The sequence below is a fragment of the Phasianus colchicus genome, chromosome 17 (genome assembly GCF_987193195.1).
Source record: "Phasianus colchicus chromosome 17, bPhaCol1.hap1.1, whole genome shotgun sequence".
Lineage (NCBI taxonomy): Eukaryota > Metazoa > Chordata > Aves > Galliformes > Phasianidae > Phasianus > Phasianus colchicus.
The window spans coordinates 14,212,698-14,235,864 of record NC_143452.1 but is presented as its reverse complement, the minus strand read 5'-3'; the positions used below and the strand labels follow the sequence as shown (position 1 = coordinate 14,235,864).

General features: G+C 51.5%; 1 protein-coding gene and 1 long non-coding RNA gene across 5 annotated transcripts in view; both read right to left on the bottom strand.

Annotated features, from left to right (window-relative positions):
- Positions 1-1,071: 1,071 nt before the first annotated feature.
- LOC149915655 (uncharacterized) lies at positions 1,072-6,021 on the bottom strand. The gene is made up of 4 exons (XR_016471934.1): positions 4,538-6,021; positions 4,314-4,433; positions 3,620-3,715; positions 1,072-3,210 (listed from the first exon to the last, which is right to left on the bottom strand). It is a non-coding gene; the product is annotated as an uncharacterized LOC149915655 (long non-coding RNA).
- Positions 6,022-10,123: 4,102 nt separating this feature from the next.
- Positions 10,124-23,167, bottom strand: part of B4GALT5 (beta-1,4-galactosyltransferase 5) — a 34,151-nt gene continuing 21,107 nt past the window's right edge. The window contains exons 7-13 of one of the 4 annotated variants that reach the window (XR_016471824.1): positions 22,965-23,087; positions 22,460-22,561; positions 15,173-15,344; positions 13,346-14,744; positions 13,122-13,241; positions 12,428-12,523; positions 10,124-12,018 (exon numbers count right to left, since the gene is read on the bottom strand). Coding sequence is in view for 3 of the 4 variants with exons in the window: in XM_090151928.1 (XP_090008054.1) it covers positions 21,435-21,582; positions 22,460-22,561; positions 22,965-23,087 (373 nt within the window). In the remaining variant the exon portion in view is untranslated. Of the gene's footprint in view, positions 12,019-12,427; positions 12,524-13,121; positions 13,242-13,345; positions 14,745-14,921; positions 15,345-18,428; positions 21,583-22,459; positions 22,562-22,964; positions 23,088-23,167 lie in introns of those variants that run through there. The other 3 variants (XM_090151927.1, XM_090151928.1, XM_031613200.2) reach the window with 3 other exon arrangements.

Below are 23,167 nucleotides of genomic sequence, written 5' to 3'. Positions count from 1 at the left end.
AGCAATTGTTTCGACAGACCACTGCGGGGACGGGCAAGCAGCCGATTCTCGGAGCGCCGGCTCAGCGATAATTTCCCCTTCTAATCCAGGATGCCCCTCGTCTATTTCCGCCGATTTATGCCCGAGCCCACCCGGGAACGGACCGGGTCGGCTCACGGCTGCCCCTCAGCGCCTCGTGGCACCCAACGTGCTTGCCGCCGCGGCGGAGGAGCAGACGTTTGGGGCTCCAGCCCCAGCCCTGCACCGCAGCGTTCCCGGAAAAGCAAGTCTCGCGAGAGCAACGCACACGGGCCAAGCTAGGCACCGCGCACGCGGCAGTCTCCGCACCGCACTACGCAGGCGCGGTTCTCGAGACAACAGCACGGAGTACGGACGCGCGATTCATGAGAAAGCACGACGCATGCGCCAGTGGTTTAAAAAAAAAAAAGAAGAAGAAGAAAAAAAAAAGCGCTACGCACGCACTGGATTCTGTTCCGAACGGGGCAAGCGCCGGACTCTGCCCGCCACGGCGCATGCGCCTGGCTGTGCCCCGCAATGCGCGTGTGCCACGTGCTCTGCGCGCGCGCCAGCCTCGACGCCGCAATACTCACGCTTTCCTCACGGCCGCAAAACGCACGCGCCGTCGTTTGCAGCGCGTTCAGTACGTTCTCGAAGCAGACCGGGGCATAAAACCGCCCGAGGAAACAGACGAGGAGCATTCTGGATCGGAAGAGAGAAAAGTGTCGCGGAGCCGGCGGTCCAAGTATTGACTGCTCACCTGCATCTCAGGGCTTCGAAGAAATGTGTGCGATTGGAAAGCTTGTGGCGCATGCGCACTACTTCGCGGGGGACCGAGCACCACTTCCGCGTGCCTGCGCGCACGCGCCCTGCTGCCTGCGGCGACGTAGCGACGCTGCCGCAATTCTGCCGATTGACCGCGTGGGGGCACCAGAGACAGCTGAAACAACCTCGATGCAGTTCCCCCGATTGGCCTCGAGGGGGCGCGAGAGATCGCGGAAACAACTGCGACGCACTTTTGCCGATCGGCCACGCGGTGGCACCAGAGACCGCGGAAATCACTTCGCCGCTAGGACTGCTGTGGGTCTGCACCAAGCCATCGCCAGCCCGTTCTCTCTTTTGCTGGCAGAGGAAAAACACAGAAGGGAGAGGAGGGAAGGGAAGACGACAAAGACAACGAAGGAAATCTTCGACAAACCCACCAAACCTGCGCTCAGCGCGTAGGGGTACTTGTCAATAAACAAATAACCAGCAAATTGATGTTGTCAAGATTTTTATTACTCTATTTTTTGCAGCCAGCGTCCGAGGTAATGAAAAACCTCGTACGAAGCGGGCAGATGCGTGCAGCCAAGCCATGGCTTGAAACGATTAACCACATTTGGTTTTGACACCACGTCTGTGAGAAACACTCAAAGCCAAAAAATTCAGGTTAGGCCAGGATCTCAGTGATAGCAGCAAAGTTTATTCGTCATTGCAATAACAGGCTCATGTCCCCTATTAGCGAGGGAGGGATTGTGCAACAGTCAGCGAAATTCATTCCGTTCTATACTCCAAACCCAACGCAGGTAACGCGCTCCTGGCATTCATTGGTTGAGCGTCTCAGGCTTACACTCTCCCCGATGCTGTTGCTATGATACATTTCCATATAAGGTCCATTACCAACCCGTTGTTCTTTCGTATGTTTTGTACTTCTCCATGGAGATACGAGGGCCATATTTCCAAGAGTGAGCACATGCGTTCTGTCCTGTGCTGGGCTCTCTTTCTCCAGCCCGCATCTTTGCCTTGTTTTGCACCTGGCTCACTTCTACCCCAGTCAGAACGCCCCCAGTCTTTAACTTTCTACTCTGTTCAACAGCTTTCTTAGTGGAAGGAAAACAGCTATTTCACAAGAGGGTTATAAGTTCAGTGAAGGTCAATACTACGTACCGAAAACACTAAAAGCTTCTACTGCAAAAACACAACCTACCTTTCACAACCAGACCCAGAACCAACCCCCAAGGAGCACCGCCACTCACAGCTCTCCACCCGCACTCCGCACCGCCGATCACCGCCCCCTGAGCTCAGCCAGTAAGCCAGTTCTCAGCCCACCTCATTATCCACTCATCTATCCCACACTTTCTCAGCTTCATTAGCAGGATGTCGTGGGAGACTGTATCAAAAGCATTGCTGAAGTCAAGGCAGACGACATCCACAGCAGCAGCCCCTGAAATGGTCCATCCCACTCGGGCTGAAGCTTTGATTCCTTACACGTGCGTGTTAGGACCCAGCCGCCAGCACGGAATGAGGGCACTAGAAATTCCAGAGGTGGAGCTCGAGACAGCAGTCCATGTTCCTTGAGGGATAACAGAGAAGCAGACAACCCGAGTATATAGTTCTTCAGAAACTTATCCTTGGTTTCAAGAGAGGGCATCTCACCTCTCCCTCCCAAGTACAGCACCCCAAACAGCACTTCGTACAGTGATACTCCCAAGTCTTTTCTGGGAGCGGTTTGTATTTTGAGAAGGGCTAAAGGTAAACGCTTTGTCCGTGGTCATTTGGTCTCTAAAATCCATTTTGACAAGTGCTTTGTCAGCATCTGATTGATTCATTCTACTCTCCCTGAAGAAGGAGGGTGCCGGCGAGTATGGAACTCCCACTTCATTTCTAAAGTTCTCATTAGCTCCTGTAGGACTTGTGAAGTAAAGTGGTTTCCCTTATCTGAGACTATATTCTACATAATCCCATATCTAGGGATCGTGTCCAGATGTAGAGTCCTTAGTGCAGAAAAGACAGGGACCTGTTGGAGCATCCAGAGGACCAAGGGTAAATCCTGCTTGACCAATCCATTGGCTGTCTGTGATGGTGTCACTGCATCAATAGCCAAGTGAAGAACCACTGATATCATCTACCTGGACTTCAGTAAGGCCTTTGACACAATACCCCGCAACACCCTTCTTTCCAAATTGGAAGGATACGGTGAGTGGACTGTTCAATGGACAAAGAACCGGCTGCAGGATCGAGTCCAGGAGCCAATGGCTCCGTGTCTGGATGGCGATCGGTGATGAATGGCATCTCAAAGGGGTCCGTGCTGGGGCTGAGACTCTTCAGTATCTTCATCAGTGGCATCACCAGCGGGATCGAGCGCACCCTCAGAAAATTTGCTGGAAACACCAAGCTGTGGGGAGCAGTGACACGCCAGAGGGACGGGACGCCAGACAGGGGGACCTAGACAGGCTTGAGCAGCGGGCACAGACAAACCTCATCAGCTTCAACAAATCCAGGTGCAGTGTCTTGCACCTGGGACAAGAGAACCCCCCACTACCAATACATGCTGGGGGATGAAAGGGCTGAGCCTAGGCCTGTCCCAAAAGACCTGGTGGATGCCAAGCTGTACACGAGCCAGCAAAGTGCCCTCCCAGCCCAGAAAACCAGCCACATCCTGGTCTGCACCAAAAGATGTGCGGTCAGCAGGTGAAAAGAAGTGATCCAGCCCCTCTGCTCTGTGCTGAAGAGGCCTCACCTGGAGTACTGTGTCCATATGAAGAGCCCTCAGCGCAGAAGAGACATGGACCCGTTGGAGCACATGCAGAGGATGGCCACAAGAAAAAAAAAAAAAAAAGAACCGAAGGATCAAACGCCTCACCTGTGAGGACAGGCTGAGAGAGCTGGGGCTGTTCAGCCCGGAGAAGTGAAGGCTCTGAGGTGACCTGGTAACAGCCTTTCGATACCCAAAGGGGAGCTAAAGGAAAGAAGAAGGGAAAATTTAGGTTAGATATCAGGAAAATATCTTTCACAGCAAGGGACAAGGGGAAACATTTTAAGCTGGGGGAGGGAAGATTTAGGTTGGACGCCAGGGGGAAGTTCTTTACAGAGAGAGCGGTGAGGTGCTGGAACAGCTGCCCAGAGAGGCTGTGGATGCCCCGTCCATCCCTGGAGGTGTTCAAGGCCAGGTTGGATGGGGCCCTGGGCAGCCTGGTCTAGTATGAAATGGGGAGGTTGATGGCCCTGCACGTAGCAGGGGGGTTGGAGATTCACGATCCTCGAGGTCCCTTCCAACCCGGGACATTCTGTGACTCTGCACAGTGGACCAGGTTGCCCAGAGATGTGGTGGATGCCCTGTCCCTTCCAAGGTGACACGCAGGGCAACCTGATCTAGCTGTGAATGTCCCTGTTCATTGTGGGCGAGTTGGACTAGACCATCATAAATGGTCGCTTCCGACTCTAAGGAGTCTCCGGTATGATACCTGAAGCCATGTCCACAAAGAACATCGATGGCCTGGTGAGCAATCAGGGTAGGTGGGGAAGCCTGTGTGCTCAACAGCTCTGGGGAAACTCACCAAGTAGTCCAGTCAGGAAGATTCACATCAGCCATAGAGCCTCTCTGTGCCAGCGCCAGTATTCAGCACACCAGAGGTACTGCTTCATCACACTGGTGGGTCCCATAGCTGCAGAGCTAGCTATTGAATGGCGGTCAGGGGATGGAAGGAAGAGGGGTGGGGAGATTGGCTATCATACAGACTAGGAAACTAACAGCATCCCCTGACAATTGGGATGGAGATACCTGGGGCGATCCAGATGAAGTGGTCCAGTTGAAGACAATCCTTTGTTTCCTATGAATACGAAGCCAGGTCTGCCATAAAAACAGAAAGAACCCTAGGACCCTGGGGTGGACAGCCACAGCGTGCTCTGAGAACTGCCCTGACATCTGTTACTACTGACAAATTTGTAAGGGAGGTCTAGGAGAGAACCAGACAAGACAGGAACAGAATACTCGTGTTCAGTACGCTCAAGTAGTGGAGACTGTATTACACTACGTGCGGATGAAGAAAACGGCCACTGGGGCCGGGGGTTTTCTTAAGCTCAGGTCCCAGCCCGATACATGCACCTCACCCTACTACCAGCCACGAAGCTTATTGGGACGGAAGCTTATTGGGCCCAGGGAGCAAGGCGAGCCCCTTGTGACCCCCATTCCATCTTTAAGTGAGCGTCCTACACCCATCGCAAAACCCACCTGCATACAAGCAATGCACGAACAAGGGATTCGCGGCATTTCATTATCCGCTGCACAGATTTCACAGTGCTTAAACCACTAGCCAGAGGAGCCCCGAGAACCCTTAAACCCCATTGTGCTGCAAAACAGAACGGGATCCAAAGAGACACGGAACATAGTTTAAATACGTGCCCTTAAACAATACTCAGCATGGGCGGAATTAGTACGTGGCACAGGAGACACAGAGGGGACGTGGGCAGAGGACACAGGGAGGACACAGACACAGGCGGGACACGAGGTCACAGAGGGAACATGGAGGGGGATGCAGAGGGTACGCGTCATGAAATGGATTGGGACCACGTGGTAGCAGACAAACCGAGTTTGGAGTCTCAGGTTGGAGATTAGGCAATGAGAATCATGAAAGAGGGAACAGAGACTTCACAAGAAGGTATTGAACTTAAGAAGAGTTACAGAGGAAACCTGGAGAACACAGGATCCCTTTACGGAAAAGCGCATTAGCTCCAGGCATTTCCAGAGTTGCAATGCTCAGTCAGCCAACCAGCATTACCTTGGGACTGACTGAAGCATTCCAGGAATGAGACAAGAGCAAAAGAAAGGAATGTATGTCAGCCCCTCCATTACCAGTTCGGAGAAAGGGAGATAACCCCTTCACTCCCTTAAGCAAAGAACTGAAAAGAAAAATAAGAACAAGCATAGCAGACATAGCTGCTCCAGTCCAGCTTTGGATCCCCTCAGATCAGAGGGCAAAGATCAAAGCCCTACAGCAGGGAACAAAAATCAGTTGCCTCTTTCCAGGAAAGAGCACTCACCCAACAGTCCACAGCAGGCAGTCTCCAGCAAAAGACGCTGCCTTGGGGGCTGCCAGCCCTTAAATGAGGTGAGGGAGGGGTGGAGCCAGGCTCAGCCCCACCTGGTCCCACAGCTGCATTGCTTCCACCTGTGCTTGCAGGGCTGCACCACCCCTCACCAGATGCTCCATCACTGCTTCAGGCTGTGATCTCAAAGTTCCCATAACGTCATGAATAAAAAAAAAAAAAAAAAGTGAATTAGGTCTGCCTGTCTGGCAAGGGGAAGTTTATCACTGAATGAGCAAGGATGGCCCACATATTTTGATTCCAGTCAGATGTCCTCAAAGGCAACTGATAAAATTTCTCATAGGTAGGAGAGCACAGATTTTCATACTGATGCAGCAAGATGCTGAGAAGCCGCATGTGCAGCGAAAAGGCTGCGATTACGGTGTGAGTGGAGCGAGTGCTGTTTGCCAAACTGTCAGGGTCAGCTTATGGCTCCCCAGTGAGAAATGTGCATTACCTACTCACGCAGCGATTAAAGACCATCGTGAAAATATTTTACGATTTGGTGTCCTCAGTGGGTGAAGCTGGCACCTGCCTGTAAGGCACCGTGTAGCCATTGGGCTCCAACATCAATCCCAAACCCCAAAGAAGTAGGGAGGCTGCAGCGTGCGTACTTCGTGCAGCCCCTGCGCTCCTCGAGTCACAGATCGCTGACGTACCGCAGGACCCATTTCTGCTGCGGCACGACGTGGGATTGCTGAAGTCACTGCAGATCTGGAGAACAGACAAAGCATCTCCAGAACACACTCCCCGTACAACTTGCCCACATGCAGGGGGCACAAGCCCCATTTTGGGGGCAATGATCCCCACTTGTGGGGTGCTACCCTCACCCCACTGTCACAGCCATGCCCCGAGGACACCGTCACCCCACTGCGCATGGCCAGCAACGTCTCCCCGGACTCCACTCCCACAGGCATCCCCGTCCCTGTCCTCAAGACGGCAACATCGGCATGGAGCAAAGCGGGGCAGGGGGCGTGGGAGGACTTGAGGGGACATGAGAGGGCACATGGGGACACAGGGACATGGGGGGACACGGAGGGACATGGGGTTGACGCGTGGGGTCAGAACTACAGAGGCAAGAGGAGGTGGCACGTGGAGGTGACACAAGGAGGTGGCAGGCTGTGCCAGGAGTTTGAGCAGCAGTGCGGGGCAGATGAGCAGTGCCAGCCCAACGTGGGGGTGATGGTGACACTCCAGGACGAGGAGCTGCTACTGTTTTTCAAGCAGGTAGGAGTTTGTTATCCATACATAATACTGCACTTGTTGTTTTCTTTTTTAAATCAGTGACAGTACGCGATCTGATCCAATGTCTTTGAAAAGTGTGGTTTCAGGATTGTCAGCTGAAACAGCAGCAGAACACAGGCCGTTGCCTGTGGGGGAAGGGACGGGGAAGGAAGTGAGGAAAGAGAGGAGGAAGCCTGAAAAAGGAATGGGGATGGCACGGGGCGAAGGAAGGGGGCGAGACATAGGGGAATGAAGGGAAAAGGACAGAATAGCGGTGGAGCAGCCTAAAAAGCAGCAACAAGCTCTGGGAGGACTGCAGAGTGCCAGATTCTGTAGCGGGTGTGTATCTGTGTGTGTATGTTGTCATTACCTGCCTGGTTTGGGGTCGGGGCTGTTGTCGCTTCTGAGCTCCTGCAGTGGGAAGAGCTTGAGCAATCGGTGCCCATGCAGAACTGCAGCATGGGGGAGCGCTTGGTAAGGACAGCCCTGCAGCCCTCAGCTGGACGAACTTCTTCCGTGTGTCCAGACTGTGAGCTGTGCAGCCGTGCCTGGCTGCACCGCTCCAGCTCAGAGTCCGCTGCCTGAAGCTGCATCTTTGCTGCCTTCCCTCCTGCCCAGAGCCTCGAAGCTGCTCCCACAGTCCTCTGCCCACCCCCAACATGCCAGAGAAGACATCTGGCAGCGGGCTGGAGGAATCCCAGCACCCTGTTTTCCTTCTGCCCGCAGCTCTCTCCTCCTCTGCCACACAGGGCACCAGCCTGCAAAATGGGAATGGTCGGGAGGAAAGGGAGCACTGGCAGAAGCGACTGCTGCAGCTGGCCGGGGGGGTCTGCGTCCCCCGTGCCCTTGTGGGCTATCTGTCCAGCTGCAGGAGGACCAGAGAAGGGCAGACAAAAAGGTGCAGCTGAGCAAGCAGTGGACCTGCACAACTCTCTGGCCATCCTGCCGATGGCAGCTGTGACACATCGATTCTTTCCATGCAGCTGAATTCATGTTTTCCATCTGTATACTTAAGTGGAGAACTGCAGGTTTTGTTAATCTTTGTGGAAATGATGTAACGGTCCCCAAGAATCTCAGAACTGCAACTTTGTCTCTGCCTGCGTAGACCTGCTAGGGCCTAAAACTACCCGTTTTATGGCATTAAAAAGAATAAAAAGCCAAAAATGAAACCTGGAGTTGAAGAAAGACCTTGGAAAAAAACACATTAAAATGTGAACAAGACAGAGGCTGAGCAAACGTTAATATAGCCCTGTGCTTTCTGCCAAAGTGCTTTATTTCGTTATCGTTAAATTTGCCGGGCAGTTACATTTCGGTATGTGAATATTTAGAAACAGTGCAATGGATGCTGGCAAAAACGAGTCTGTTTTCTTTTTAAACAGATATTCATAAGCACTTAGCACAGCTTTCCGGGGTCTGGAGTAGTTTCCCTTTGTTTTCTTCGTCTTTTCCCCCCGCTTCTAACTTCGCGCTCTTCCCCCGTCATCACAACGCGGAACGGATCGCCACGGCCTACGCCGCGGGTCCCCGGCAATGCCGCCGGAGTTCTTCCCGCGGTCTCTGCTGCCACCTCGTGGCCAATGCGCGGAACTGCCGCTGCCCGCTGCTCAGGCCGGCAAGCTGTACAACGCATGCGCGTAGAAACGCGGAAGTGGCGTTTTAGCCGCTCTGCGCCGCTAATCCGCCGCTCTCTATGGTGATCAGTCCTCCAGATAATAGCGAACACGCGCGCGTCAACTGAAAGATAGCAATTGTTTCGACAGACCACTGCGGGGACGGGCAAGCAGCCGATTCTCGGAGCGCCGGCTCAGCGATAATTTCCCCTTCTAATCCAGGATGCCCCTCGTCTATTTCCGCCGATTTATGCCCGAGCCCACCCGGGAACGGACCGGGTCGGCTCACGGCTGCCCCTCAGCGCCTCGTGGCACCCAACGTGCTTGCCGCCGCGGTGGAGGAGCAGACGTTTGGGGCTCCAGCCCCAGCCCTGCACCGCAGCGTTCCCGGAAAAGCAAGTCTCGCGAGAGCAACGCACACGGGCCAAGCTAGGCACCGCGCACGCGGCAGTCTCCGCACCGCACTACGCAGGCGCGGTTCTCGAGACAACAGCACGGAGTACGGACGCGCGATTCATGAGAAAGCACGACGCATGCGCCAGTGGTTTAAAAAAAAAAAAGAAGAAGAAGAAAAAAAAAAGCGCTACGCACGCACTGGATTCTGTTCCGAACGGGGCAAGCGCCGGACTCTGCCCGCCACGGCGCATGCGCCTGGCTGTGCCCCGCAATGCGCGTGTGCCACGTGCTCTGCGCGCGCGCCAGCCTCGACGCCGCAATACGCACGCTTTCCTCACGGCCGCAAAACGCACGCGCCGTCGTTTGCAGCGCGTTCAGTACGTTCTCGAAGCAGACCGGGGCATAAAACCGCCCGAGGAAACAGACGAGGAGCATTCTGGATCGGAAGAGAGAAAAGTGTCGCGGAGCCGGCGGTCCAAGTATTGACTGCTCACCTGCATCTCAGGGCTTCGAAGAAATGTGTGCGATTGGAAAGCTTGTGGCGCATGCGCACTACTTCGCGGGGGACCGAGCACCACTTCCGCGTGCCTGCGCGCACGCGCCCTGCTGCCTGCGGCGACGTAGCGACGCTGCCGCAATTCTGCCGATTGACCGCGTGGGGGCACCAGAGACAGCTGAAACAACCTCGATGCAGTTCCCCCGATTGGCCTCGAGGGGGCGCGAGAGATCGCGGAAACAACTGCGACGCACTTTTGCCGATCGGCCACGCGGTGGCACCAGAGACCGCGGAAATCACTTCGCCGCTAGGACTGCTGTGGGTCTGCACCAAGCCATCGCCAGCCCGTTCTCTCTTTTGCTGGCAGAGGAAAAACACAGAAGGGAGAGGAGGGAAGGGAAGACGACAAAGACAACGAAGGAAATCTTCGACAAACCCACCAAACCTGCGCTCAGCGCGTAGGGGTACTTGTCAATAAACAAATAACCAGCAAATTGATGTTGTCAAGATTTTTATTACTCTATTTTTTGCAGCCAGCGTCCGAGGTAATGAAAAACCTCGTACGAAGCGGGCAGATGCGTGCAGCCAAGCCATGGCTTGAAACGATTAACCACATTTGGTTTTGACACCACGTCTGTGAGAAACACTCAAAGCCAAAAAATTCAGGTTAGGCCAGGATCTCAGTGATAGCAGCAAAGTTTATTCGTCATTGCAATAACAGGCTCATGTCCCCTATTAGCGAGGGAGGGATTGTGCAACAGTCAGCGAAATTCATTCCGTTCTATACTCCAAACCCAACGCAGGTAACGCGCTCCTGGCATTCATTGGTTGAGCGTCTCAGGCTTACACTCTCCCCGATGCTGTTGCTATGATACATTTCCATATAAGGTCCATTACCAACCCGTTGTTCTTTCGTATGTTTTGTACTTCTCCATGGAGATACGAGGGCCATATTTCCAAGAGTGAGCACATGCGTTCTGTCCTGTGCTGGGCTCTCTTTCTCCAGCCCGCATCTTTGCCTTGTTTTGCACCTGGCTCACTTCTACCCCAGTCAGAACGCCCCCAGTCTTTAACTTTCTACTCTGTTCAACAGCTTTCTTAGTGGAAGGAAAACAGCTATTTCACAAGAGGGTTATAAGTTCAGTGAAGGTCAATACTACGTACCGAAAACACTAAAAGCTTCTACTGCAAAAACACAACCTACCTTTCACAACCAGACCCAGAACCAACCCCCAAGGAGCACCGCCACTCACAGCTCTCCACCCGCACTCCGCACCGCCGATCACCGCCCCCTGAGCTCAGCCAGTAAGCCAGTTCTCAGCCCACCTCATTATCCACTCATCTATCCCACACTTTCTCAGCTTCATTAGCAGGATGTCGTGGGAGACTGTATCAAAAGCATTGCTGAAGTCAAGGCAGACGACATCCACAGCAGCAGCCCCTGAAATGGTCCATCCCACTCGGGCTGAAGCTTTGATTCCTTACACGTGCGTGTTAGGACCCAGCCGCCAGCACGGAATGAGGGCACTAGAAATTCCAGAGGTGGAGCTCGAGACAGCAGTCCATGTTCCTTGAGGGATAACAGAGAAGCAGACAACCCGAGTATATAGTTCTTCAGAAACTTATCCTTGGTTTCAAGAGAGGGCATCTCACCTCTCCCTCCCAAGTACAGCACCCCAAACAGCACTTCGTACAGTGATACTCCCAAGTCTTTTCTGGGAGCGGTTTGTATTTTGAGAAGGGCTAAAGGTAAACGCTTTGTCCGTGGTCATTTGGTCTCTAAAATCCATTTTGACAAGTGCTTTGTCAGCATCTGATTGATTCATTCTACTCTCCCTGAAGAAGGAGGGTGCCGGCGAGTATGGAACTCCCACTTCATTTCTAAAGTTCTCATTAGCTCCTGTAGGACTTGTGAAGTAAAGTGGTTTCCCTTATCTGAGACTATATTCTACATAATCCCATATCTAGGGATCGTGTCCAGATGTAGAGTCCTTAGTGCAGAAAAGACAGGGACCTGTTGGAGCATCCAGAGGACCAAGGGTAAATCCTGCTTGACCAATCCATTGGCTGTCTGTGATGGTGTCACTGCATCAATAGCCAAGTGAAGAACCACTGATATCATCTACCTGGACTTCAGTAAGGCCTTTGACACAATACCCCGCAACACCCTTCTTTCCAAATTGGAAGGATACGGTGAGTGGACTGTTCAATGGACAAAGAACCGGCTGCAGGATCGAGTCCAGGAGCCAATGGCTCCGTGTCTGGATGGCGATCGGTGATGAATGGCATCTCAAAGGGGTCCGTGCTGGGGCTGAGACTCTTCAGTATCTTCATCAGTGGCATCACCAGCGGGATCGAGCGCACCCTCAGAAAATTTGCTGGAAACACCAAGCTGTGGGGAGCAGTGACACGCCAGAGGGACGGGACGCCAGACAGGGGGACCTAGACAGGCTTGAGCAGCGGGCACAGACAAACCTCATCAGCTTCAACAAATCCAGGTGCAGTGTCTTGCACCTGGGACAAGAGAACCCCCCACTACCAATACATGCTGGGGGATGAAAGGGCTGAGCCTAGGCCTGTCCCAAAAGACCTGGTGGATGCCAAGCTGTACACGAGCCAGCAAAGTGCCCTCCCAGCCCAGAAAACCAGCCACATCCTGGTCTGCACCAAAAGATGTGCGGTCAGCAGGTGAAAAGAAGTGATCCAGCCCCTCTGCTCTGTGCTGAAGAGGCCTCATCTGGAGTACTGTGTCCATATGAAGAGCCCTCAGCGCAGAAGAGACATGGACCCGTTGGAGCACATGCAGAGGATGGCCACAAGAAAAAAAAAAAAAAAAGAACCGAAGGATCAAACGCCTCACCTGTGAGGACAGGCTGAGAGAGCTGGGGCTGTTCAGCCCGGAGAAGTGAAGGCTCCGAGGTGACCTGGTAACAGCCTTTCGATACCCAAAGGGGAGCTAAAGGAAAGAAGAAGGGAAAATTTAGGTTAGATATCAGGAAAATATCTTTCACAGCAAGGGACAAGGGGAAACATTTTAAGCTGGGGGAGGGAAGATTTAGGTTGGACGCCAGGGGGAAGTTCTTTACAGAGAGAGCGGTGAGGTGCTGGAACAGCTGCCCAGAGAGGCTGTGGATGCCCCGTCCATCCCTGGAGGTGTTCAAGGCCAGGTTGGATGGGGCCCTGGGCAGCCTGGTCTAGTATGAAATGGGGAGGTTGATGGCCCTGCACGTAGCAGGGGGGTTGGAGATTCACGATCCTCGAGGTCCCTTCCAACCCGGGACATTCTGTGACTCTGCACAGTGGACCAGGTTGCCCAGAGATGTGGTGGATGCCCCGTCCCTTCCAAGGTGACACGCAGGGCAACCTGATCTAGCTGTGAATGTCCCTGTTCATTGTGGGCGAGTTGGACTAGACCATCATAAATGGTCGCTTCCGACTCTAAGGAGTCTCCGGTATGATACCTGAAGCCATGTCCACAAAGAACATCGATGGCCTGGTGAGCAATCAGGGTAGGTGGGGAAGCCTGTGTGCTCAACAGCTCTGGGGAAACTCACCAAGTAGTCCAGTCAGGAAGATTCACATCAGCCATAGAGCCTCTCTGTGCCAGCGCCAGTATTCAGCACACCAGAGGTACTGCTTCATCACACTGGTGGGTCCCATAGCTGCAGAGCTAGCTATTGAATGGCGGTCAGGGGATGGAAGGAAGAGGGGTGGGGAGATTGGCTATCATACAGACTAGGAAACTAACAGCATCCCCTGACAATTGGGATGGAGATACCTGGGGCGATCCAGATGAAGTGGTCCAGTTGAAGACAATCCTTTGTTTCCTATGAATACGAAGCCAGGTCTGCCATAAAAACAGAAAGAACCCTAGGACCCTGGGGTGGACAGCCACAGCGTGCTCTGAGAACTGCCCTGACATCTGTTACTACTGACAAATCTGTAAGGGAGGTCTAGGAGAGAACCAGACAAGACAGGAACAGAATACTCGTGTTCAGTACGCTCAAGTAGTGGAGACTGTATTACACTACGTGCGGATGAAGAAAACGGCCACTGGGGCCGGGGGTTTTCTTAAGCTCAGGTCCCAGCCCGATACATGCACCTCACCCTACTACCAGCCACGAAGCTTATTGGGACGGAAGCTTATTGGGCCCAGGGAGCAAGGCGAGCCCCTTGTGACCCCCATTCCATCTTTAAGTGAGCGTCCTACACCCATCGCAAAACCCACCTGCATACAAGCAATGCACGAACAAGGGATTCGCGGCATTTCATTATCCGCTGCACAGATTTCACAGTGCTTAAACCACTAGCCAGAGGAGCCCCGAGAACCCTTAAACCCCATTGTGCTGTAAAACAGAACGGGATCCAAAGAGACACGGAACATAGTTTAAATACGTGCCCTTAAACAATACTCAGCATGGGCGGAATTAGTACGTGGCACAGGAGACACAGAGGGGACGTGGGCAGAGGACACAGGGAGGACACAGAGACACAAGTAGGACACGAGGACACAGAGGGAACATGTCATAAAATAGGCTGGGACAATGTGGTAGTTTGGGGTCCCAGGTCGGAGATTATGCAATGAGAATCATGAAAGAGGAACAGAGACTTCACAAGAAGGTATTGGGCTTGAAAAGATTTGCAAAGGAAACCTGGAGAATGCAGAATCCCTTTACGGAAAAGCGCATTAGCTCCAGGCATTTCCAGAGTTGCAATGCTCAGTCAGCCAACCAGCATTACCTTGGGGCTGATTGAAGCATTCCAGACATGAGATAAGAGTAAAAGAAAGGAACGAACATTAGTCCCTCCATTACCAATTCAGAGAAAAGCAGATAACCCCTTCACTCCCCTCCGAGAACAATTGGAAGGCATCTTAAGGAGAGGCATAGCAGACATAGCTACTCTAAACCAACTTAGAATCCCCACAGAAAGGCAGAAACCAAAACCCTGCAAACAAGAAAGAATCACTTACCTCTTTCCAAGAGCCAGAGCTTACCCAACAATCCACAGGAGGCAGTCTCCAGGAAGGAACCCAGCCTTTAGCAGCTGCCAGCCCTTAAATGAGGAGAGGGAGGGGCTGGAGCCAGGCTCAGCCTCATCTGGTCCTCTAGGTGCATTGCTTCCACCTGTGCTTGCAGGGCTACACCCCTCACCAGGTTCTCCATCACTGCTTCAGGCTGTGATCTCAAAGTTCCCATAAAAGCATGAAAAAAAAGAAAAGAAAAAAAAAGTAATGAAGTAATGACTGGCAGCCAATTGGGTCTGCCTGTCTGGCAAGGGGGGAAGGGCGGGGTTATCAATGGACAAGCTAGGATGGTCCACATGTTTTGATTCCAGTCTGTCCTCAATGGCAATTGGTGGCATTTCTAATAAATAGGGGAGCACAGATTTCTATACTGATACAGCAAGATGCTGAGAAGCTGCATGTGCAACAAAAGGGCTGAGATTACAGGTGTGAATGGAGCGAGTGCTGTCTGCCAAACTGCCAGGGTCAGCTTATGGCTCCCCAGTGAGAAATCTGTGTCATCTACTTGCACAGCAATTAAAGACCATTGTGAAATTATTTTAGGATTTGGTGTCCTCAGTGGGTGAACCTGGCACCTACCCGCATGGCACCGTGAAGCCCTTTGGCTCAAACATCGATCCCAAACCCCAAAGAAATAGGGAGGCTGTAGAGCGCGTACTTCGTGCAGCCCCTGCACTCCTCGAGTCAGAGATCACTGACGTACTGCAGTACCCCATTTCTGCTGCGGCACGACAGGGAAATGCTGAAGTCACTGCAGATTTGGAGAAAAGACAGATCATCTCCAGAATGCACTCCCCATACAAGTGGCCCACATGTGTGGGGCACAAGCCCCATTCTGGGGGCAATGACCCCTACTTGTGGGGCGCTACCCCCACCCCACTGTCACAGCCGTGTGCGGAGGACACCATCACCCCACTGCGCACAGCCATCAACTTCTCCCAGGACTCCACGCACCCCACAGGCATCCCTGTCCCTGTCCTCAACCTCCATGATGACATGGGCATGGAGCGAAGTGGAACAGGTAGTGTGGGGGGAGGTGAGGAGACATGAGGGGACATGTGGGGACACGGGGTTGATGTGTGGGGTCATAAAAAGCCAAAAATGAAACCTGGAGTTGAAGAAAGGCCCTTGGAAAAAAATACATTAAAGTATAAAGAAGACAGAAGCTGAGTGAACGGCCTTGTGCTTTCTGCCAATGGGCTTTAATTTCGTTATCATTACATTTGTTGGGCAGTTACACTTTGATATGCAAACATTTAGAAACGATGCAACGGATGCTGGCAAAAAGAAAAAAAAAAAAAAAAGCCTCTTTTTTTTTACAGCTATTTATAAGCACTTAGCACAGCTCTCCTGGGTTTGGAGAAGTTTCCCTCTTTTTTCTTCGTCTTTCCCTCCACACACCCTCCACGTCTAACTTCGTGTTCTGCCCCCGTCATCACAAGACGCAGAGAGAACGAATCGCCAGGGACTGCGCCGCGGGTCCCCGGCAATCCGTCAGAAAAGTTCTTTCCGCGGTCTCTGCTGCCACCTCGTGGCCAATGCGCGGAACTGCCGCTGCCCGCTGCTCAGGCCGGCAAGCGGTATAACGCATGCGCGTAGAAACGCGGAAGTGGTGTTTTAACCGCTCTGCGTCGCTAATCCGCCGCTCTCTATGGTGATCAGTCCTCCAGATAATAGCGAACATGCGCCCGTCAACTCAAAGATAGCAATTGTTTCGACAAACCGCTAGGGGGACGGGCAAGCAGCCGATTCTCGGACCGCCGGCTCAGCGAAATTCTCCCCTTCTAATCCAGGATGCCCCTCGTCTATTTCCGCCGATTTATGCCCGAGCCCACCCGGGAACGGACCGGGTCGGCTCACAGCTGCCCCTCAAGCGCCTCGTAGCACCCAGTGTCCTTGCCGCCGCGGTGGGGGAGCACACGTCCCCTTCCAGCCCCAGCCCTGCACCGCAGCGTTCCTGGAAAAGCAAGTCTCGCGAGAGCAACACGCACATGCCAATCTAGGCACTGCGCACGCGGCAGTCTCCGCACCGCACTACGCAGGCGCAGTTCTCGAGACCACAGCACGGAGTACGGACGCGCGATTCATGAGAAAGCACGACGCATGCGCCAGTGGTTTAAAAAAAAAAAAAAAAAAAGCGCTACGCACGCACTGGATTCTGTTCCGAACGGGGCATGCGCCGGACTCTGCCCGCCACGGCGCATGCGCATGTCTGTGCCCTGCAATGCGCATGTGCCAAGTGCTCTGCGCACGCGCCAGCTGCAAGAACGCATTGGGCATGTGCGCGATCGTTCGCACGGCTCTGCGCATGCGCCAGCCTCGGCACCACAATGCGCATGCTTTCCTCAGGGCCGCAAAACGCATGCGCCATCGTTTGCGGCTCTGCGTATTCGCCAGTCTCGGAACTGGACTACACGTGCTTCAGTCGTAGCTCTGTAGTACGCATGCGCTAATCTCGAAGCTGCAGTGCCCTTGCGCCTCTCTTAGAATTGCACTACGCATGTGTCAGTCTCTACACCGCACTATGCATGCACATATCACCGCATCACGCCACGCTTGCACCCTTCTCGACCTACGAGCCGTTCTCGACTGAACGCTACGCATGCGCCAGTCCTGACACTACACTGCGCCTGCGCACGTCCCGGCGGAATAGCACTACGCATACGCTACTCTCGACTTAACTCTACGCATGCGCTAGTCTCAGACCTGCACTGCGCATGCGCACCTCCCGACACGGCGTTCCGCTTGCGCTATGGCCTCATTACGCATACGACGAGCGCAGGCGCCGCTGGGATCTAAAAGGGTCCGTTTCCCGTATGGGCTTGGGCGTATAACCGCCCGAGGGAATGGACAAGTTGCACACTTGGTTGTAAGGGCGGAGAAAATGGCCGAGCCGGCAGTTCAGGAGTTCACCGCTCACCCGTACCTTTGTGAATTTTAGAAACTAGACCTATTTCAATAATTCTCGGGCGCATGCGTACTACAGTCTGGCGGACGAGGATAGTAAAGATTGGCGGATTCGATGCGCAGAGCTACGAGAACGTACGCAAGACACTTCCGCGTGACTGCGTGTATGCGTCGTGCTGCCCGCGGCACCAAACGGACGCAGTTCCACGGATTGGCCACACGATGGCAGCAGAGACCGCGGAAACAACACCTACGACGGGATTGCTGGGGACCTGCCAATCTGGAAAACTTCCGCAAACCCAGCGAACCTGTGCTATATGTTTATGAATGTCTGATAATAAATAAATGATCGAATCGGTGTTGCCAGGCTTTTATTTCTTCCACTGTCTGTGGTGATGAAAAAAGCTAGTATCAATTAGACATGTGTGTGCTGAGAAGCCAAGGATTGTGTGAAACAATTAACAGAGCAACCCAAAAGAGCCTAGCAACTTTTACATAAGCAAAGTACTAATACCTTTCATACCTGGCCTCACCACTCTGAGATTTCTACCTTCAAGGTCAGCATGTCCAACCGCAACCTAGCCATACTACCCTACCAACCCACTGCTCTATTACATCCCTGAGCACCACACCCAAATTTCTACTTGCAGCAATGTATTCCTCCAGCCACCTTCGTAGCTGGTGTCCCCTGGCAGCCAGCAAAGAGTTTCAGAGTTCAGTGAGGCACAAGCTCTCCTTTCTGGCACAGACAAGCCAGGGCTACATATCCTCCCTCCTCCCCACAGCCTCAGGGGTGACCAGTGATGGAAGGAGTCCCCACCAAGCAGTCCTCCCAGCACCAGGGGGAGGAGGTAGTTTCCCCAAAGGCTGAGAGCTAAATAATGGTAAGGCTTGGGACAAACCAAGGCTGACGGCTATTTTTTCTAGTAAAGCAGGAGGAAGATAGTTTAAAGCTTATAAGGAAGCTCATTGCCTGACCATAAATGCAATCTCTCTGTCAGCTCTAATGCTAAGAGAACAGGGTTGCAGCCAGCTGCCTCCACTCTTACCCAGACCTCAGCAACTGGGAACAATCCTGCATATACTGCAGAAGGCCACCCCTGGAACTTCTGCCCTCCCCCTGCACCACTCTCACTGAGCTCACCCCAACACCAATACTCAGAAGAAGCCACTGCCAGCATTGTTCTTGAATGTATTTTTTTTTTACTGAAAAAAATCATTCATAAATTAACAAATACAAAAATGTACAAAGACATGGGTAAATAAATGTAATAACATAAAGGATTGCTTTGCTGAGAATTATGTGTGTGTGTGTGTGTGTGTGTGTGTGTGTGTTTTAAAACACTTAGTCTTCAGTGCAAAAAATGTCCCCAGGCACCTCTTAAAAACATAACAGTAAGCTCAATAATCCCAAGAGCAATGACAGGAAAGACACGCTATAGTCTGAAGCCACCTCTGCTGGTGAGCAACTTCAGCTTGTGGCTGTTGCTCAGACAGTACCTTCCCCAGACAAGCAGAGCTTTACAAATAGCAAACCAAAAATAAATACTTTTGCAAATTAAACTCCTATGGCTTATTAAAGTCAACATTGAACATGGCCTGCCCCCCGTGGGACTGTGATACTGTGGTAACATGGAAAGGGTGAACAAGTAGCTTTGTTGGATCTCAGCTGCCATAATATGTACAAGTTCTCTTTGATATGAGAATTTCTACATCATAACAGCACATGCGCTTGACAGTATGTTTTTAACAGTTACACTTACTATAAAGTATCTGACATATCCGATAAGATTAACAGTGCACATTTTATGGTATTCCACATTTTAAAAAGGGAAAAATTCAATGTAATTAGAACAAAAACTATGAACAGGGATGTTGCTGAGGCAAAATGGACTCTTACGCCAACTGTACAGTGCATTTCTGAACAGAGGTAACATCTCACTTTGTTCAACACAAGGTGCAACGGAAGTCAGGTACACTTCAAAGGCTGAGGATTCAAACAAAGGTAGCTAAACACCTACTCACACACACATGCATGATTTCCTGCAGTAGTGAATGTAGACAAGTTGAAATACATTCCTTGTTTGAAGCACCATTAAACAAAGAAATTTCTAGCAATGTCTCAAGATTAAAGAAAAGAGGGTCAGGGCAACACAGGTTTACCATCTGAAAAGGATCATGTGAATTAGAGATCAAGATTCAGAAATGGAAGTCTTTATTGCTATGTGTCATAAAAAGCAAATCCTTACCTCTGCCAATAAATAACCATCCTGAATCCCCTTGGGAAGTGACTTTAAAGCACATGTAAATTCAAAAAGGCTTTAAACCTAAGGTTCCAAACTATCGGCACTTTTCAAGGACAGGCTCGCTGTCCTCTCATGCTGGCCAGTTAGATCTGCACTACCAGAACTCTGTTTTCTAACCCTCATTTTCCAGATACAGGTTAGGAATGCTCTGAGCAGTCACTCCCACAACAGATGTGTATGGGGATCACACATCTAAGAAAGGAATGTAAACTATGAACAAGAAGGAAACTTAAGGTAAACAATGCAGTAAGAAGAAAGTTAAAGTACTTCTGAGATTAAATACTCACAAGTGCTTTGTATAAATATAATTTAAAACACAACCCCCAATATATTTACCTTTAAGTTGGGGAAGTCCAGTAAAAATGACTGTATACATGCTGTGTAACCTACAGACTGACTCAGGGCAAGAAGGGGATGGGACAGTCACAGCCCAGCCTGCTGCAGAGCAAGGATGGGGGCACAGGATTCCAGAGGCTGGATGGGGCACCAGACCAAGCTGTCAGGTTCCTAGTCCTCAAGCCTGCATAAGCTGAACTCACGCCGTCCTTCATCTATCCCGTACTGGTGTCTGCAGACAGCCTGTCCACCAGCTGCACTCCTGCCAGTGCTTTCAAGTAGCCAACAGTGGAAACCACATCACCAGGTTCACTCACTGCTTACCTAATTCTCTTCCACAGAACAACCCTCAAATCCCTCCTGCTCCACATGAGGATGGCAGGGACTAGGTGAGCTCCCAGGAGCTGCAGAGCCATGTCTGCCATTGGGTTGCGCAGAACAGGTGGTGTATCCCATCCCATACAGCTTCACACTGATCTGCACAGTATGTCACAAACATGATAGAAATATTATTCTCTCTTCCCGGAAGGAGCCACCTACATGATTGCTGTAAGGAGTGATAACATGGTTGTATTTCTCATCTGCTGCTTTTAATGCTGAGGGCTCTGTCCCACAAATATTAATGCATATGCATAGATTAAATCATGCAGGCATTCTCACTGGTGGAATAGGGAACAACTTGCACAAATACAGTGATGCACACACAAGTGCTTACAGAACTCAGGACTAAGATGAGTGAGTAACCTTATGTAAACCTCTAGCTTGGATTCAAACCTTAGAAGATAATAAAAATGGGCAATTTACACAGCATATTTACATTTACACTTCTTTAAGAAGCGATTCTTATGTATATACTTTAAGCAGGTAATTTAAAAAAAAAAACAAACAAACAGCACAAATGTAGAAGAATGGTACCAGAAGTGGTCTGGTCTCCCACCAGGGCAGTTCCAACTGCATTGCTCCCAACACTTGCCAGAGGAAAGAACATGCCCTAATTGAGCCCGGAGCTGAGGATTGCTGGAAGAATGTGGAGATGAGAACAGCAGCTCCAACAGCTGTCCTGAAACCCAGAAAGCAAATGGCAGGGAACAAAAAAGCCTGCGGAGCTCACTGCATGAGGACCAGGTCGGGCTGGGCCATTTGGGACAATTTGTGCGTGCATTTTCAGCCTTATGCTCCAAAATACTGTGATCCTTCATTAGACAAAGTATTTTGTCCTTGACAACCTTTGGAAAAGAAAGTCAGATGTGATGTTCTCTTGGTGAAGGGCAGAACAAAGTTATTTTCTCCACTTAATATTCAGTTACCAGAGCCAGCTCTGGTGTCAGGTTGACAGTGATGTTCTTATACAAGGCGTCATATGTGACATTAGGAAAGTAGTTCAAATTATTGAGGCCATCCAGGGCTTGCCTTTCTTTTGACTTTCTCAGCAAGGCGTACCTGTTTAGAGAGAAGCAGAGGCCCATGGAACACCACCACATCACCTCCTGTACATTCCTGGCATGCAGGCATCCCCAAAGTACACAAAATTCTACAGTTTAATAAAGATGCTGTCTGCTCTCCAATTCTTGCCCAAAGACTGCCTGGGCTCAGGGAAAGCCCCTGGCTCAGGGCCAGCCAAAGCGTCCCGGAGAAAAGCAGTGATGGTGAGGAAGTCCTCATCATTTTTAGGAAACTGGATCATGCACAAAAGCAGAACTAAGTGTGTTAGTCTGAGTGATGAGAAAGGAGATGAATTGTGTTTTGGGGAAGGAAACTGTAGCTGCATAAGAGCAGCCTCAACCAAATTTAGAGGCGGTATGATAAAAAAAAAAAGCAGCAGCAGTCTGGTGGCAGGATAGGACCCAGCCTCCACCCTGCAGCACAGCTGTGTTGACACCTAGCTGCGCTCAGGGCAAGGGGAAGCTAAGGGGAGTTGGAGAGGAAAAGCACTAAGAAACAAATACGCCAGGAGGAAGAGGAAAGCGCTGGGTCACAGCAAAGGAGGATGTACCTAAGCTAGCTTCAAAGATCTGACGGCATCAGGAAATGTCAGCATAACAAATGTTTCCATAGAAAAGTGGTAAGGTCACCCTGCTTAGGTGGGGAACACTACGGCAGAAAGCAGGAAGGGCAGCCTTCAGAGGAGATGCAGGCACACTAGGATCCCCTTGCCTTCACATTAATGTGCCAGAGCAGTCCCAGCAGCAGTTTGTCTCTCATCTTCTTCACAGCTTACAGTTGTTACTGCCCTTTAACAGCTGCTGGGAGCCCTGTACATACTGTAAATTTAGTTAAGGTCTCAGGTTCCTTAAAAGTAATAATAAAAATCACTTACCTTCCTAGGAACTGCACTTCTCCTCGATGATGGTGGGGAATTGATTTGTATCTCCCTGTGTCTCCTTCTGGTCGAGTCACTGAATAGCCTGCATACTGCACTCTGCATTGGAAAGGGGAAGAAAAAAGTCTACTGTTGCACATGCTGTGAACACTGCCAGCATGCACAATCAGTGCACTCGTGGCTTCTACAGCACCAAGGAAAACTGCACACAAAGCTCATTATTTCACAGCCAGTCTTCCTCAGTTTGTTTTCTATCTGTAGCCTGCAGTGTCACCCACCTGGACCTATGTCACCTTCAGCCAAGCTGGCTCTGCCCAGCCCAGCTGAGTACAGCACAGCAAGGATACAACAATGCTTTAAGTCTGAGGCTGCTCCTAGCACCATGCTCAGAAATTTGAGTTCATGGAATTTCTGTGCTCCACAGAGCTGGCAGCAGCAGCATGCTGCACGAAGCTCTGTTGCTACCCCATTACAGGGTTGCAGGACACAGGCAGAGACATACCTGTTCCATAAGTCGTCATCCTCGCCGCCCCAGCCCCAGAAGGCATTAGGGAAACCATTGATCTTCCAGAACTGCTCAACAGTCAGGCCGCTCACCCCACCGAAGAACTCATTATAGGGAAGCCTGAGCAGGAGAGAGAGGTCAGGAGCAAGGCATCAGCCACCACACAGCCCCTGCCAGAGCTATGAGAATATTCTCTTCCC